Below are 18845 nucleotides of genomic sequence, written 5' to 3'. Positions count from 1 at the left end.
TGCCAAAGACATTTGTTGTTAAAGATGCTAAGATAGCTAATAGACTTGTTAGTAATGATTGCTTTCATATTATTCAACCAAAGACATTTGATGTTTGAGATATGTTAGCAAATGAGCATTCATCTAGACATAGAGCTTGTTTAGAATTGTGTCTAGGCTTAAGGTTGATAGTTTGATTGATCATTTGCCATCCTTAGTTCGATACTTGATCACCCAAGGTCTAATCCCTATGCCCATGAGTTCTCTTTTCCCTTAGTCAAGAAAGTATCATTATGTTATTGCTTTCTAGTTTTAGTCATAGCTTAAAACCCATCTAAATCATTGGTTGCACTTAGATTAAGTGAGTACTTGCATTCTCAGTGCTTTGATATCCCTTAGAACTGGTTCGACAATCACTATACTATAACATTTGTCTTAGGAGCCTTGAAAACTCCTAATATCAGTAACTAGTTGCTATTCATTTCTGACCTGATTGCAAGTATGTTAGAGAGGAGCATTTAGGAAAGAAGAAATACAAAAAAAAGTCAAAAAGTATACCTCTAACAAAAAGTACCTAAACATGTTAAAGACCAACACAAAGTAACTTTTTGTGTAACTTTCTTTTAAACAAATAGTAACAAATGATACTTATTTTGCCCCGTGTTTATTGGGTTCCCCGAAATTTCCCCTATAGATTTGTTTTTGAATATTGTTCGTAAAATATTAGTTTTTAATCAGATCCATTTCCATCTAACTGTTGTAAACCCTCCAGCCATGTCATAATAATGGAACTTTTAACATTCAACCATACAAATTTACTTGTTATATATTAAGAACAGTGCATTAGTACTTAGTACATTCCCACTATTTAGCTAAAAGATTTTCGAAAAAACGCACATGGACTTAAACAGCTACACACATCCAGAGATCACTTGGTTTTGTCTGGTAATTATACATCAAGCCAATTTTACTTTTCTTTTATCTCCTCATTTGTAAGAACATGATAAACGAGAGATTGTTACAAACGGACCAACAAAATTATTGACGCCCCCTACTTTTATCGTTTTTCCCAACATATATACTTTAAACACGCTACTCGAGTACGTCATGGATTACGTAAAAACTCATGACCAAATTGAATAAAATATAAATGGGAAACACAGAAACTCGATATAAAACCTTTGTTTTTTGTCACCGGCCTTTCTTATGAAATGTTATAAGATATGTTTGATACAGAAAAACCGCTACAAATCTATTTACATTTGTGAAAAAAAGTAAAACAATATATTGACAAGAAAATCAATGTGTGGTAGATTGGAAAACTCATCTTATATTGCTTCATGGAAATTGTAGCAACAAATATATTTTTCACATAAAGAATTCATAAATTATCCACAGAAAATAATTCCTTTGTGAATTATATATGTAAAATAAAAATCCAATTTCCAAAACAATCTAGAAGAATTACCAAGCCTATGCAGTAAGCTTGGTTTACCAAGCCGAATGGGATCACATAATATCCAACACAACTATAGAACCAAATTTTGTATTCAAAATTAAATTATTACGATCATAAAAGTGCAAAGTTTCAACAAAAACATTGTTACAAGTTTTCAAATTTGCTATAGTTTTGCATAAAATGTTTAATTAATATAAAATAATTACAGTACAACTAATTAAATTCACATTGAAAACTTGTTACCGACCCTTGCGTTCAAATTGGTAGCTAAGACCATGATTAACCAGAGTTTCTTAACTGGGGTTCTCAGCTTCGGACAAGAGACGGTTTTTAACTTTTTTTAGATTTTAACTAACAGAAGCTAAGAACCGTCTCTTAAATAAGAAATATAAGAGTCGTCTCTTAGTCGAAAAGTGTGGAAAAAAATGTCAAATCATGAGTTAAGAATCCCGGTCAAAAGACCGGTGTTAATCATGGCCTAAGAGAAATATTTTTATCAGTAATTATTTTTATTACTAGTTGAAATATAGAGCCCGCAAAGATGGAAACTTCTTCTCTCACCTATCGTTTTCGTTGTCCGTCTCTTTTTCTCAAAAAATAACAAATAAATTTACTACATCCTTATAAGGAAAGAACGAAAACGATGTTTCATATTGTATGGATCATCCAACGCTTCTCTTAAGAGTACAAATTGGAGTCGTAATTAAGATGCGTACGAACTCTTAAGATTTTTTTGCATGCAAAACAGACGTTCTTCTTTCTGTAAACGCAATCACAATTAGTTAAACGTTTTTTTTTGAGAGAGTGAGACTAATATACACACATCTAATGCACATTCGGGAATATAAACGTACGTGTTTTCTACCCCACCCTTCTTGACCAATGTGATTCGTGAAAATTTGAAATTTGAATATTAATTTCAGTTCTGATCATACATAAACATGTCTTTATTATTCCCGACATGTTTAATGTTGAATGTTGAATGATGTGATCTGTAACCAAACTTCCTATTTTAATTTTCAAACAAAATATCTCGTGAGCTAAAATCCAAATTAAGTTAGTAATATAACTGCAATATTATATACTAATTCAATGGTTATATGATTGAGTAAAACAGTCAGATAATTCAGTAAAACCCAGCTTTGTCGTCTTTTCTTTTAATGTAACACAGTTCCAAATTTTCTGCCTAATATATAAATAAGGTGTTATTGTAGCTATAGAGTGTAGTATACTATAGTATTCTAAAGTAAAGAAAGCTTGGGTTTGAGGCCATTTAATAATATTAGACAAACCTCCATCTGTAAAAAACATGTATTAATCTCTTTGGAAAGGCATATAGATTCACTATCGTGTCATCAAACATATGCTAATCCAACTCCGTAAATATATAATTTCATGTAAATGCATTTTTATAGAACAGGGTTGCGTTGCACGTACGTGCGAAATATAATATGTAGGGAGCGCAGTAACGTTCGTTCATCAGACATCTAAATTGTCCAAATCCGACTTAAATAAACGGTCTGCTCAGACGACGCCCATATGAACAAACACGGAAGAGAACGACATGTCTCTTGTGATTTTGTTTTCTACCATTTCTTTACATTTTGTCTGACTTTATAAGAACATCTTCATATCACTGGCGAAAATTTGAACAATCTGTAGTCAGAAAGAGAAATAGAATCTTGTTCTCTAGTCTGAACGATATTTAATTTCAAAAACATTTTTAAAAAAAGTTTTGAGGATACAATTCTTCAATTAACTTTTGAGATCATATTATGTTCCCACGAACTCGCCAATCAGATCACAATTTAGATAGATACCGTCAAACCAAAGATCAAGGTCACATTCATGCTTGATTTCTATGCTTTTACAAACACAGTTCTAGTTAGTCTTCCCTGTACAAGATTTTTGTTGTTTGTCAAATGAAATCAATTTGGGGCCAATGAGCTGGATAACCTCTTTTGAAAATTAAAGTCTCAAATTAGAAAATTTCATGTCGTTGTAAAATCATTTTTTTGTATTCTTTGTTATGAAACTTGTTGTGAACAAACGTTAATTAACTTTAGAAGAAAGCAAAAAACTTTAGGATAAAAATAACTATTTAGAAAAATACCCGTTCAAGGTTGTATATTGATTATGTAAATAATAATTAGTAATTTATTAAATCTATATTTACAGTAGTTTCAAATCCGATTTCATTTTCTCTTTAGAAAAATATTTTTATCGTATTAAATAGACCGTTCCTAATCCTAAGAAGTATATTGTACTGCGGGCCAATCGAATGTGACACGAAGATTATAAGACACTTCCAAAATTAACAAAACTCATTGAAAAATATTTTTCTAAACAATTAGGTTGATTCAAACCATATATAAGTTTATGAATTTCATAATGGATGAGAGTATTTCTTCGATAGATTCACTTTTCAAAAAGAAATATAGCTACCTTCTACATATTTAAAATAAAAGAAAATGGATATACATACATTTTAAAGACATATATAAGTGTCTCAAATAGAAATAGAAATAATATATTAATTTGGGTAATTGGTTTATGGGATTCAGTGATTTAAAATCTATATATAATTATCTGTCTTTTGGACGGTTTAAGTTTTATTATCAAAATCTTATATTATTATTCTATGATTTTAAAAATAATTTAGATTTTATGTTATTCAATAATAAAGATGTGCCTACAAATTTTATCTCTGGGTCGAATTTTATATATAATATAAAATTTAAGCGTAAAAACAAAACTAATTTTTTATAAATAGTAATTAAATTCTACATGTTTTGGAAAAGATATATTTTATAAATATTGTTAAATACTAAGTAAATGATGACAAAGTGTTATTTAAGAAAACTACATTTTGAAAATTGTTATTTCTCAAATATTTTTAACATTTTCCAAGACTTTTTCTTGTTGTTGTGGGTATCGTATATATGAATTTGTACATTAATTTCAAGGGAAGTTGGCCTGTTTTGCTGTGTTTCATGATGATATAGAAGACTATAGAGTTAAGATGTCAGATGATTGACATTAGTTGGCAAACTTTGATCTCATGCATGGCTTAATAACATTTTTCAGTTTCACAAATTCATCTGTTTTATCGACGTAAGTCAACATAACTCGTAAGCGTAACGTTGAGTTTATAATAATACTACAGCGTAAATCTTACGAATTTGATTTACGCTGTGCAATTTTATATTACTCTGTAAGCTTCCAAAAGGAAAATATAGGAAGTATAGATCCTCGCAAAACACGAGAAGCAACACATTGGAGACTTGACATACAAAATAAGAAAAAATATTGTAATATATCTGTGCGATCGTGTGTGTGTACATAAATCCCATTGCTGTCATTGACAAATAGAGCACGGACAGTTTATATAATGGTAAAATATAGCAAACGTTATTTTCTATATATATATACTCGATGACTAAATTTTGAAAACAAAAATCAAATCGTCTTGGCCTTTGTAAGTTAATATAGCAAACGTTATTTTCTATATGTATATACTCGATGACTAAATTTTGAAAACAAAAATCAAATCGTCTTGGCCTTTGTAGGTTTCGCTATAGGTTCGATTTCTCTTGACCACCCAAAACGTTTAAAAATGCGGATCATGCGAATCTTGTAGTGATTAATTTTTGGACCTAGAAAGCTTTTAGGACTACGCCACGGTTATTAAAAAAAATTGAAAAAAAGAAGAAAATTGACATATGAAGCTTTGAAAAATGAAAGTATAAATTATATCTTGCAACATTGTGGAAATTTTGGCATAAGAGGATTTATTCTTGGTCATTTTTATCTTGCAGCGATGTCGAAGTTTGGTCATCATATATAATTATAATATTTGACTTGAGCGCTGCCACCGATCGGTGGCCAAGTTCTGGGATTCTTTTATTCGGAGTTATGAGATTGTTAGTATAAGAGATATAAAAGCCATTTTTTAGCCGAAAACTGTAAAAAACAAAAAATAATTTTTTTTATCAAATCATGAGTTAAGAAATCCGGTTAAGAGACCGAGATTAATCGTGCTTTAATATTTGTAGGATGCCTTTTGGTCACAAATTTGTAGGGATACCTTTACTATGTTTGCTTGGTCTCGTCACTTCTACGTCTATAATACATCCTATATATATATATCAACCGCCAGATTTCTAAAATAACTATAAAACAATGTTTAAATCTCTTACGAATTTTAAATTCTCTTAATAATTTTTATTTATAAAAAATACATAAATTTCTAGTTTAATTTATTAGGAGAAGTGACTTATGTATTAAACATACTATTATAAACATTGTGTCTGATATCAGAAAATATTATAGGCCAAAAGCCTAAAGTTCTATGATCGATTAGAAAAGGAATGATAGTATATTTATGTACTCTCACAAATTATCAAGAAAATAAAAAATACATCTACGAATTAATATAGAATAGAAAGAGACACCACCATGCTAGTAAGTACGCGCCATATTGGATGTCCCTTTCTTCATTCAGAATCTAAGTTTTGACGGATCTTAATATATATTTGGGAGATTGATGTTATGAACTTTAACGAATAGAAAAGTATTTAATTATATTATTGTGGACTCATTATAACAAATAAATAATTGTTATAGTAGTTGCAAGATCAACAGTGCTTCGTAAAGAAGGCAACGAATGAAATATTTTTGTGTTTAAACTAATAAAAAATTATCATTTCTATTCAGCTGGTTCTTTGTTTTGATAAAAATATATTTTTAATTAATAAAAAGTAAAGGGATTCTTTTTCGGATTTTTTCCGTAGCAATTTAAATCCCTGAAGGGTTATACAAAAAATTTGAAAAACAAAATTTTCAGAGCTTAAATTCAAAATGGTAACAAGTTTTAACATATTTGTAGCAAATGTGTGATATTTATAGCTTTATTCTAATTAAAATGATGAACTAATAATAAATAATATCAAATATGTTTAGTAATCCATTTTCTTACTGAAATCTGTGTCAGAATTTGCACACTTCTTTGTCACACAGCCATAAGTTTGCTACTCCCTTTGATTCATTTTATTTGGTTTGTAAGGTTTTTGCATAATAATTAAGAAAATACAAAATTATTAAATTTACCTATTTTACATCAAAACATCATTGAATTAAAAAAATCAACCAATAGACATCATATTACGTAATACAAATAGTTGTAAAAGCTACATATCTTTAAATTTTTGCATAGAAAATTGAAGACATCATTTAAATTGAAACAAAAAAAAAACCTAAACACTACTTATAGCGAAACAGAAAGAGTACTAAAATCTCTTGACTACCGGATAATTTTCTAGTTCCTTCATGAATAAACTCGATGTTTCTGAGTGGTTCAGTTTTAATTAGTTTCACGGCATGCATTTCAACTAAATATTACAATAAATATATAAATGATACACAATTCATTCAAATGCATCGATCATCCGTGTGAAGCCTACGTATTTATTTACTGCTGCGGAATTTACTATGTCTAAATGAATAAGTACTCTCTTTTGTTTTCGCTCAAGCACAAAAAAGAACCAGAGCAACAAATGATAGATAAGAGAAAAAAACCCTAAGATAAACAGTGGATCAATCATCGGATCAAAGCGCAGATTTAAAAAGATTTAGGGATCTTCACAAGTCAACAAACTAGCTGTGATCCCTAATTAGTACCCTACCGGCTACTCAATTAGTGATTTCTTACCCCATTTTCTACTGCCATGTTAATTACAAAGTCATCACCAAAAGAAGTGTTGACCGTTAAAGCCTCCTTGGTAATTCTGTTTTATTATTCGTTCATCGGCAATTATTTCAACTTGTATCTGATGACATCATTCAAAACATCTCGGTTTAGTGCACAAGAAGACACGATATATCGAAAATTAGTCTTTGTTATTATGAAACATGCTTTGGGGTTTTCTTTGTGGTTTTTATTTTCCAGATTCTTTTCTTAAATAGACTTGTGGCTTTAGGTTTGGATGTACATATGTATCTCCAATGTCTAGGGGGGCTTCATTTTCTCATTTCTCGTGCTCATCATGACGAATATTTTACTATGCCTTGACGATCTATCCCGGACATTCATAGAGTTTCGTTTAAGATGCATGCATATTGTAATGTCTTTCCTATGTGAAACAACCTTGTCCTAATATAAATCTGTTAAAATTTATTTTCTTTCATATAAATTCAGTTTTTTAAACTAATATTATATTACTCTTCAACAATAAAATGCATCATTGAGTAAAGTCAACATGTTAGATGTGACAAAACGAAAAATGGGAGTAGCAAATTAAGCTATAAGTTTTCCCCTGAATTCTAGCTAGTGGAATTGCATTACCTCTCTAGATCTCGAGATTAGTATCTGTATTTTAATCCAAAAAACTGATAGAAAATAAATAACAAGAAGATGCATGAAACGAAAATAGTCATGTACATTATCATTCAGAAAAAAAAAGTCGAAAATTAATATAACTTCATCCAGTAATATCTCAAAAACATAAAATAAAATAAAAAGAAATACAAACATGACAAATAATAAGGAATTTTTAAAAGTAAATCCTTTGTTTACACGTTGTGATAACTGGTAAATACAAAGAGGACATATAACGAATTTTTAAAAGTAAATACTTTGTTTACACATTGTGTAGCTGGAAATTCTTATGTTAATTATTAATCTAAGATATATGAAATAAGTACTAATCAAAACACCATGTATATATACTGATTACTGAATACATATGCAAACCATATTAGGTTTTGCATATGAAAAACTATACATGTACTACAAAAAAAATTTACCTAGCTATCTTTAAAAAAAGACCCAAAATTTTTACCTTCGATCAAATTTCTAGACCTAAAATATATTACAATACATCATATGATTGGATACAGACCCAATTAGATACGCCGCTTTGGTCGCTGCGTTTCTTAACCGCAACGCTCGACGTTGTCCTTTAGGGAACATCATCTGACTTGTTTTGTTGAAAAAGTTGCTACCAAAATTGTCTTCTGCAACCGTAGACTTTGAGCTTCTCGGACGGTTCACTAAACTGATGTAAGTGTCGAGGTCGTGGACACAAGAAATGTTTTGAACGTCGAAGAAATCGAGCGTGAGTTCAACTCCCACGTGAGTGTAGCAAGAACAGCTCCAAGGAAGCTCGTAAACTCCACCTAACGCCCTAAAATTCTCGTTGAACAAGAAACCAGGGAGTTTCGTGATCGGATCATTTACATTAGTGATCCTCAAGACTTTAACTCCTAACTCCTCACATCTTTTCTTAAACCCCAAGTTACCAACCCTTGGACCCGCGAATGAGAATACAGTTACCGGAACATCTTTTTCGCCTCTTCTCTTGTTCAAGCCGAGTTCTGCTATGTCGTAAGCTAGAAGGTGAGCTAGAGAGCTCCCCATACTATGCCCCGCAAGCGTTATGCTCATGTCCTCGTCTTTGTACTTGTTGACAAGCCTCGATATCTCGGAGAGAAGCTGCTCACGACAGCTTTCTAGCCCGAACTTGCTTTCACTCTCGCTGGATGTGTATAAACTCAAGAAGCCAGATTCAACCTTGACATCAGGACGAGGGTTATGAGGGTCAAGCCTAGCTGGAGTTAAGGAGCTCATTAGGTTAGCCATCCACTCAGGGTTGGTCACAGTCCCACGAAACGTCACCACAATATCCCTCCTCCCCAAACGTTTCACCGAGTCATCAGAGGAAACCGCTACGTACCCTATCCAACGTGCGCGATTAGGCTCGTTCTGGATAGGGTTGATGTTGATGTCTGGCGTGGCGTAGATGTACTTGGTGACTTGGTAGCCATCAGGGTCATAGATTCCGGATTCTTTAAGCAGGCTTTTCTTGCCATACTTGCAGTTCAAGTAACGTTTGGAGCTAGGGTTTAGATCAAAACCTTTGTAAGAAGCGGAGAGTAAGTTCCCGTAGCGAGTGATCTCTTGTTGGAGAATAGGGCTTAGAGGGTCAATTAGATTTTCCCAGTTATTGCTTCCTTGTATCTCTCTCCATACTCGAGACAACGGCAGAGATGATGCTGGTGGTGCTCGAGGAAGATGAGCCACCATAGAAGAAGAAGAAGGAGGAGAGAGTGAAGAAGAAGATGGAATCGGAGGGGCCATTATAGAAGAAGAGATTACAAGCTTTTTATTAGAGGTTTTGTCTGAGAGAGAGATGTGGCCAAGATTGTGTTTCTGTTGAGGAATTTTTTCTCCAATGAGAAATGGAGAGTAGTTAGGGCTTTGAGTGAATATGTTGGTCGCCATTAATGGAGGCCACTATGTTAGAGAGAGAGAGAGAGAGAGAGAGAGAGAGAGAGAGAGAGAGAGAGAGAGAGAGAGAGAGAGAGAGAGATGTTGGTTCAAGTATAAAGAGAGAGACAACAAGTGAGATGCATATTTATAGAGCAAAAATGTGAATGGAGATTTTGAGGAGAGAGAAAAAGCAAAACTTGTTCGGCGAGTATTGACTGAGAAATTAAATATTCAAAAGGTATCGTTGGTACAAAAGTTTTAATAAAAGCGTTGGGAGGCAAGAATTATTTATTTATGTGGTCGGTTCCGGTTAGTTAACATTTTTCTATTAATCTTATAAACTCTGTTCATGCCTCATGCTTCTCTTATATATACTTACTTGACTACTCGGTGTCTGAATACAAACAAAAATAGAACAAAAAAACAATAATTTTAACTAGGTACTCTATAATGATTTAGGTGGGTTGTGGTCGGAGAACTTTATAACTGTGAGTTTAATACAGTGGATATAAAAGTTTTGACATTTGATTCTTATTTTCTTTCGTTGGAAAAAAATCTACACCTTTTTAGAGTTTACAACAAACGTTTTAGGGGAAAAAAGGAAAGATAATGTTTACCAAAATAAGAGAAAGAATGAGTTTATTTGGAAGTATGATTCCGGATGTTGATGTTTCTCAGTATGATTTCTATCATCATATCTATTACCTTTACCATTTATTCAGTAGATAAAATAATAAATGTACTTAACTATAGCAACTACATTAGGTAAGTTTACTAATCAACTTGGATTCAGGGTGTATATCGTGGTGATTATAATCTTAAAATATATCATAGTACTGGACAAAGTCTGAGCTATATTTAAATTGAAGAACTAGGGTGATGATTGGTTCGACTGTGGCGGTAGAATCTTAGCCGTAAATTTTTTGCTGTAGATAAATTGATTGTAATTGTAAAGTTGTTATATTTTTGCAGAGATTTTTGTTCTTAAATTTGTTGTAGCTGTAAAATATATGCTGCAGATATTTTAAAACAAAATATGTGAAATATGTGATATATATATAAAATAATTCTTATTTTTATTACTTAAATTACTTTATATTAATATTTTTAAAAATTATCAAAGTTTACTGTTATTTAAAATGTGATATGTAAATAGTTTTTATATTATTTAAATTATTTCAATAATTTAAAAGCACCCAAAATTAGAGTAAAATATTTATAGATATTTTTTTATTATGATTATCTTATTTATTTGATATTATAAATAATTTTGTTAATTTTACAGTTTCTGCAACCTATAAATGAAAGATGTAAGTTTTTAACTAAATACATACGAAAAGTATTTGTTTTAATTTTTTTGTTGTATCTTTAAAAATAAAAGTAAAGTATGATTGATAAAAAAATAATAGAAATTTGATGTAGGTTTTAACTTTAAAAAATAAAGCTAAAGCATTATTGGTAAAGTTTAATGATTTTGAAAAAAGTAAAGATAAAGCAGATAGATAAAGTCCAGACCAGGAAAACCTTCGGCAAATATAAGCAGATCATCCGCTTTCCGGAAGACGGTTGACTGGAGAGAGATTTTGAAGGTGCAATGGCCCTCTGCATATCTCTGTATTGGAAATAAAAAATATACAAAACTAAAAAAATCTGTGCGTGGAAATGTCCTTGGCGTCACCCCCATGACTCACCATATTATATGAAAATTGCAGATCCAACACCGATAACTGGTGACTATTCATAATTACTTTAAAATTATAAAAATTATGCAGAAACAGGAAAAACTGTAGATCCAACCCATATGACTGGTTTTATTTTATAATTATCTACAAATTATGACTTTCTTTGTTTTAAAACCATGCAGAAACAAGGTAAACTAAACTTATCAAAAAAACAAGGTAAAATAACGAGAGAAAGAAAACAAGAGAGTAAACGGCATGAAAGAAATGTCAAGTGGGGTTTTCTATGTTGCTTCCTAAAGTCAAAATCCTAACGCTGTCTGTTCTTCGGGTTATCGTTTTTACTTTTTCCTTTTGGATTTTTTTTCTCAGAAGTTTGAAAATGATATATGTTTGTTTTTTTTTAACTTATATAAATCTTTTGTTTCTTTCATACTAACGAAATTCATTCATTTACAGTGATCATAGTTCAATAATATTATTTTATATGTTAATTTTAGCTATTAATAATACGACGATGAATTGTCATAAAAATTTTGAATTTCTAACTTCATGTAAAGTTCTAGTTGTTTGAAGAAAGAGAAATTTGTGTGACCGAAAGTGAAACATGTCAGAAATAGTTTCTCTTTTTTTTTTTTTCTGGTCACTGTAGAGTAGTTTTTTGTTGAACTATAAATGAATAAAAATGTGTGACCGAAAGTGAAATATGTCAGAAATGCTCTCTCTCTTTTTTTTTTGAGTAATAGAAATACTCTCTTCATGTAGAACCAAAACGTAACTTTATTATTATTTTTATTCATTTTCAATTTTTTTAAAATAAAATAGTAACATTAAAATATATCGATTAACAAGAAAGTTTAGTCTCTTTGGGTCTGGGATAAGTTTTGATAGTTTACTAAAGCGCAAAAACATGCATTTTTATCGGATCGACTTAAACCTGGGAGCAACGATTCGACTTTCTAAAAAGAATATTGTTAAATTAAAATAGGGAAAATTTGGAAAAATATTTCAATATAAGATTTTATTGTGAAAATTACACTCTTATTTATATTTTTTGAGAACTACACTCTTATCTGGGTAAATTGACTAAATTATCCAAATAGAATTCCTAATTATTTTAATATTTTAATAACAGCATAAAAACTTAGAGTTATGCATTAAAAATAGTCAACGGCAATCTTTTTTTACTCTGTATTAATAATATTTTTAGTATTTTTATTATATCATATTTTAACAAAAATTCTTGTTAAATATACTTTATATTTCTTTTAATAAAGGTTTAAAACAATAGACGTCGTTAACATTATTTTCTTGTGTTTTTTTTGCACCTATTTTCTTGTTTTCTATATATCAACAAACTCAAGAATTGACTATATCTTTTTCTCTCGTCTTGTTCCTCTTGTTCTCCATTTTTGAATCATTTAAAGGTTTATATTATTTCTTCACTGATATATATTCCTGGATGTAATTTGAATTTATATATTTTTAGTTTTAAATCTGATCGACATAACATCTTTTCTGGCGATCAATTTTGTTTAATCTATGAAATTCTATCATTTATATGTTATCATCCACATCAAAGTCAAACAAGGATGAGAAAAGTAAGAGATGTATATAACAATTTTTAAACAACATTTGGGCCACAATTGTAAAGAGAGACTCAAATTCACGGTCTTGCACATAATATTCAAAGATTAAGCTTATAAGGAAAATAAATTACAAAGTATTGATCCGATAGAGGATACTAGCAACGAGATTGTATGTATACAACTTTTGTTTACATTGCTAAAAAAAACAGAAATAAACTTTAAAATAGTTCATAAAATTTACGGAGATGCTATTTTAAATACTAACATGTAATTATCTTAATATAAGTAATAATAATTATCTTAATATAACTAACAATATCTAATTAAAATCAGGATAACAATGTCTTTTCACATATAAAAAAGTGTAATTTTCAAAAAAGAAAAACAAAGATGTATTTTTCAAATTGTAACTCATCAATAAGGCATTTTTCAAATTATCCCATTAAAATATCCAGTTACATGGAAAATGAATAGGTTTGTTATATATGTTGGACTATGTATGAAAGTAATTCAGAACTTGATCAATATATGGAAGTATACGTTTATGTTATATATTGAGCTATTTTTACGCCATAAAAATAAGTTATTGAGCTATTTGCGTTTTTTTTTCTCAAACATATACAAAATGTTATTTGTTACTTTTGATATGTATACAAAACACATGTTTGAGAAAAATGCCGCATATCTGTCATTGTCTTGATCATTTCTCACCTATTGGCTGTAACCACCATCTCACCGGCTGCCACATACCTGTCATTGATTGCCTTGCTAATATAGACAATTTATACAGTATTACTTAAATATACATTCAAGCTTCTGAAATTTTTGTTACAATGTAACTGTTAATGTCGCTCATGCATGGCCAATCTGTTTAAAGAAGTATCTGCAATAGCTTTGGAAGTTGGAATCACTTTCTATGATCTATTATTATTATTATCTATTGCTACTTTCTATTGAACGATGGATTTCAATCTTCAGCAACTAAATTACATACGTACGGTTATATGACCTAGTGAGTGAAGTAGTTGAAAAGAAGAAAAGAATCTGCACTGCGTAACATGTTTTCTTTTTTGCTAAATTGTAAATATCATTTCACAGAAATGAAAGTTTTGGTTACAAAATTAGTTGCACCCATGGCTGCTTTAACAGTCATTCTGATTTTTAGGGGCCGAAAAGATTTCTAAAAAACCCCTAAGAATCTAACAAGTTAACTCAAAACCTTCCAAGAAAATTGACAGCTTGAACTAACTGAATTTCTAGGACAACATACAACAATATAAAGTTCCTATAACCAAAGCACTTCTTGCGTAACATGTTTTCATTTCAGTAATTGGCTTATAGTTGACATCATAACCAACACACACAACTCTGACACATATTTTTAGGTTTGTACGTGTGAAAGTAAGTGTGTATAGCCAAATCCAATATCGAAGAAAAAAATAGAAAAGAAAATTAAACACGTACGTACCACGGTATATATTGAGGACTTCAGCCAGCTAACGTAATAATGATTTAAAAAAATATATATTATAAATATTGACATTTTGTAAGCAAGGTTGACTTATCTTTTACTTTTACGAGCGAAGTTGACATAACATTCTATCAAAAACAAAAGAAGAAGAATGAATGGAAAAATACGAGCCAATTAAAAAAAAAACAAGAAAGAGTGTTTTGATTTTTGGGCACTAACCAAGGAAGATTTTACGCGGCAAGGAAATGAGTTTGACTAAGAATTTGGGGAGTGAGCAGAGAAAGACTGAAAAGCTACAGCTGAAGTTTTTCAGTTTTGCTTTGTTCCTTATTTGACTTCTTCCTGCGTACGTGTAACTCTTTTTTTTTTTGTCACAGCGTACGTGTAACTCTCTACTTCTTCATTTCTTCAGCTTTATTTTAGTTAACTTTTTTTTTTCCTTTACTATTCAAAAGCCAATTAAATACACACATGTATATATATATTCATAAAGTTGTAATATACAAAACTACTACACTACAAACGTTGTTTTTTTCGTTCAGACTGTTGACAAAATTTGTGAAATGGAAAGAACTATGATAGTTTTATAGATAAGTAACCAATGGATAAGTTATAACATTGTTATTTGATAAGGAAAGGGTCTTTCTCGTCGATCTCAGTTAAGACAAATTTGGGGTCTTGGATATGGAAGAAGATTCTACGAATGAGAGACATAGCAAAGCAATTTCTGCGTATAGATGTCAGAAATGGGAACCATACATCCTTTTGGTATGATGTCTGGTCGCAGATTGGTTGCCTAAAGGAAGCCGTAGGTGATAGAGGTAAAATAGCGCTTGGTATTGTGGAAAATGCTACGATGGCAGATGTCCTCTCAAATAACAGGAGGCGAAGACATAGAGAGAGCATTCTAAATGATATAGAGGAAGACATAAATACATTGCGCATTGGAGGGTTAAGGGACATGGATGATGTCCCGTTATGGAGAAGCGAAGAAGGAACATTTGGAAACAGATTCTCCACTAAAAAGACATGGCATCAGCTGAGGACGAGGCAATCTATCTGTCCTTGGAGCAGAGGCATATGGTTCCCCGAGTCCACCCCGAAATACTCATTTATGATCTGGATTGCAATAAAGAACAGGTTGCAAACAGGAGATAAAATGCACGCTTGGAATGCTACCATACACGCAGAGTGTACTCTATGTCATGAAGTGCAAGAGACTTGCCATCATCTCTTTTTCCAATGTACCTACTCATCTAAGGTTTGGAAATCATTGGTACAAGGGCTTCTCAAAGATGGCTTTACCGCAGACTGGAATACCATTATCACTATAATATCTGGCTCGACCTTTCCTGCCACAGAATTGTTCCTTATCAGATACTCCCTGCAGGCAGCAGTTCACAGTATCTGGAGGGAAAGAAACTCGAGGAGACATGGTGAAGAACCAAAGGATGCCATTACTCTGAGCAAACTCGTTGATAAAACGATCATATTGCATCTGCTTGCAGTCAAGGCAAGAGGCCACGCCTACTTGGAGAGAAGTCTGCGTACTTGGTTTGGCACGAGAGAAGATCTAACACCATCGTAATATGTGGTTAGAATCTTTTATTTTTATTGCCTTATGAGTTCATAAGTAAAACAGAAGCACAAGATGTAACACAGTTTTTGTTTGATTATAATTTTATTTTCATTCAAAAAAAAAAATAAGTTATAACTAATTGATGATTGAACTAAATATAGTTTACAAAAAAATGATTGAACTAAATAGTATCTAGTATTACTATTACTAAATAAGTAAAAGCGTATTATATTACAATTTTTATATATTCAAAGAAATAGTAATAGTATGTTTGAAACAAAAATTTAAATTGTGGTCCGTAAAGGATTTTCCATTATTATAATGGTTTGCCAAACTAGATGTTTTGACTCTTGGATTTAATATGTAATATATCACTTTTTATTATCAAGGGGAAAAGGCAAATCTAAGGACGGAGTACATCCATGATCCACGCAGCGTAAAAGCTCGAGTCAAAGATATTATTTCTGCAACATGATGAATGTATACACTTTATAATGTTTAATTTGTCATAATTGCGATTCGTTATTCATCTACTACTGTTTTATAATACTCATAAAAGAAGTACGTATGTTATATTATTGAGAAGTAATATATGCATTATATTAAAATTGATTAATTAATACAGATCAACAATCTTTAGTTTTGTTTATTTTTTTTCCTTTACAATCAAATACTAATAGTTTCATTGGAATGATGTAAAACAACCATAAAATGTAGTGAATAGCTATTTCATGATACATCTTTTGCTGATTTTTCGTGTTAGATCATATTACCACCATCAACTTCGTACTCAATTTTAATTTCGGAAGGAAAACATACGTGAGACTTGACCAGCCATCTTGAAATATATAAAATAGTTCGGTGGAAGACTGTCGAAAGAAATTCAAAACTTAAAAATAACTTTCGGTTATTAAGAGGAGAGAAGAGACTCCTTTAGTCCAAATCCTCAGCTTCAATGGATCTACCCAGCAGCTTCTCTTCTTTCAACTTTCAATATAGTGCAAAACGAATAACTATCTCAAACGATTCCCCCAATAACACTATAAGATTATGATTTTTCAAGAGCATCCTAACCAACTTGAGTTGCTACCTTTTTTCTTTTTATAGTCACCAACATTGTCTGTTTTCGGATTTGAGAAATTTTGACAAGTAAAAAGAATCTTGTCAAATATGAATTTCGATATTAATAGTCTAAACAAAACTTCTTTTTGAATATTACTTTGAATGTATCATAGCAGCCAGAATTGGTTCGAGGGTTATCCATCTTTGCCTTACTTTAAGAAATTAAGAGACAAGTCTGTCTGCTCTTCAAGGAAGCTGCAGTGAGGGTTCTTGGATTTGATTCTAAGAGCATGTCCAAAGGAGTATCCAAGGCACTTCTAAATCATGTATCTAAGTATTTATGTGATTAAATTTAAATCAAAAGGACATAATTTAGATAGATATGGTTCTACAATTAGAGGTTTTGGATCCACTTCTAAATGACAGGTGTCATTGAGATGTGGTATTTTTTAAAAAAAAATGTTCTTTGTCTCTCTCCTTTCCGTGAACCGATCGAAAGAAGAAACCTTGGCGACAGAAGGAATCAGTCCGCTCCATCCTCTATCTACTACGCTTCTTTCAATTGAGATCCCAGGTGAGTTCACAACCACATGATTGGTCTCTCTTTTTTTTATTTCCTTGTATATTGACGAGGAATAGAGAGAACGAAGTGATTGATCCGTCACAGATTCTCCTTGTTGTGTACCTAGAGAGTGAGTGAGAGAGAGAAATAGAATAGGAATCTGGATTTAAAGAGGAATTGGGGTTTTATTAGGAGTTCATAGCGATGATCGAGGAAACTGGTGTGTTAGGGTTTTGTATAATCTTCGATTGGCACATGGTGATGATTACTGAGATGCAAATGTTGTGATTGTGTACTCTTATGCTGTGATTAATGTTGTTAAATTGCATGATTGAATCGTCTGGGTTTGTTTCTTAATGTTTTTGCAGTTAGACTAAGAAAACAATTTGCGAGTTATGTTGTGTATGGTAAGATTGTTTATGTTCTTCTCTTTCTACTCTTAGCTTATATTAACGATTTGAGTTGCAATGTCTGTGCTTTATAAGATGGTCTAAGAACAGAGGGTACTGTGATTACATGAAGAATCTTCCTTAGATAGTAGCACGAATGTTTAGTAGCATTAAGGTTGAGAGAAAGTTGTCTCTTTTCTTACCTAGTTCGAGGTAATGACTAACGGTTCTGTCTCTTGTCTTACCTAGTTTGGACAAGTGTTTGTGGGGCAGTGTATTAATGGTGGTAGTGAACGTAGTGCAGGAGCTAGCATCTTGGAGGTAATGTAACTCAGTCTGCGTTATTATTTGCGTAATTGTGTTAACATTGTCACACATTTCCATTTTCCTTAATAGGTTGCTCTGAAGTTTGAGCATCGAACCAGCATCGAACTAGTAAGGGAGACAAGGAGACCATTATGTTATGGTATTGGATCCTCCCTTTCACTTCTCTCGTTTCTAATTTTCTCCGGTCAGTTTAATTGATGGTAGATTCTTTTTTTTTTGGCCTCAGGTTATGGACATGCTCGGGCCTAGCTTATGGGATGTATGGAATACTTCAGGGCAAGCGTGTAGTGGCGAGCCAGTGTTCTTTCAACGAAAACATTCAGGTACATGCATCTCTTGTTATAAAAACGTTTTCATTTTTCATTTAATTTATAATTCTGTTTTTACATGAAATTTACTCAAGTGATCAATGCTTGGTAGAGTCTAGTATCTTGGTAGTTAGATTTTATTACGGGCTGTCTAATCAAATGTGCTCACCTA

The 18845-nt window shown here is 31.5% G+C and overlaps 2 protein-coding genes across 2 annotated transcripts; one reads left to right on the top strand and one right to left on the bottom strand.

Moving 5' to 3' along the window:
* Positions 1-8261: 8261 nt before the first annotated feature.
* LOC106400641 (galactolipase DONGLE, chloroplastic) lies at positions 8262-10577 on the bottom strand. Its single transcript, XM_013840998.3, has one exon. It carries the CDS (start codon positions 9717-9719, stop codon positions 8298-8300), a length of 1422 nt encoding a protein of 473 aa, XP_013696452.2. The 5' UTR covers positions 9720-10577; the 3' UTR covers positions 8262-8297.
* Positions 10578-15149: 4572 nt separating this feature from the next.
* On the top strand, positions 15150-16034 carry LOC125586863. The gene has a single exon (XM_048756648.1). It carries the CDS (start codon positions 15150-15152, stop codon positions 16032-16034), a length of 885 nt encoding a protein of 294 aa, XP_048612605.1.
* The last annotated feature ends 2811 nt before the right edge of the window (positions 16035-18845 follow it).

Source organism: Brassica napus, chromosome C5, assembly GCF_020379485.1.
Source record: "Brassica napus cultivar Da-Ae chromosome C5, Da-Ae, whole genome shotgun sequence".
Classification (NCBI taxonomy): Eukaryota; Viridiplantae; Streptophyta; class Magnoliopsida; order Brassicales; family Brassicaceae; genus Brassica; species Brassica napus.
This window is presented reverse-complemented; position numbering and strand designations above follow the sequence as displayed.

Coding starts and splice junctions, on each gene's coding strand:
- LOC106400641 (XM_013840998.3), bottom strand. CDS start 9,719: ATGGCGACCAACATATTCACTCAAAGCCCTAACTACTCTCCATTTCTC.
- LOC125586863 (XM_048756648.1), top strand. CDS start 15,150: ATGAGAGACATAGCAAAGCAATTTCTGCGTATAGATGTCAGAAATGGG.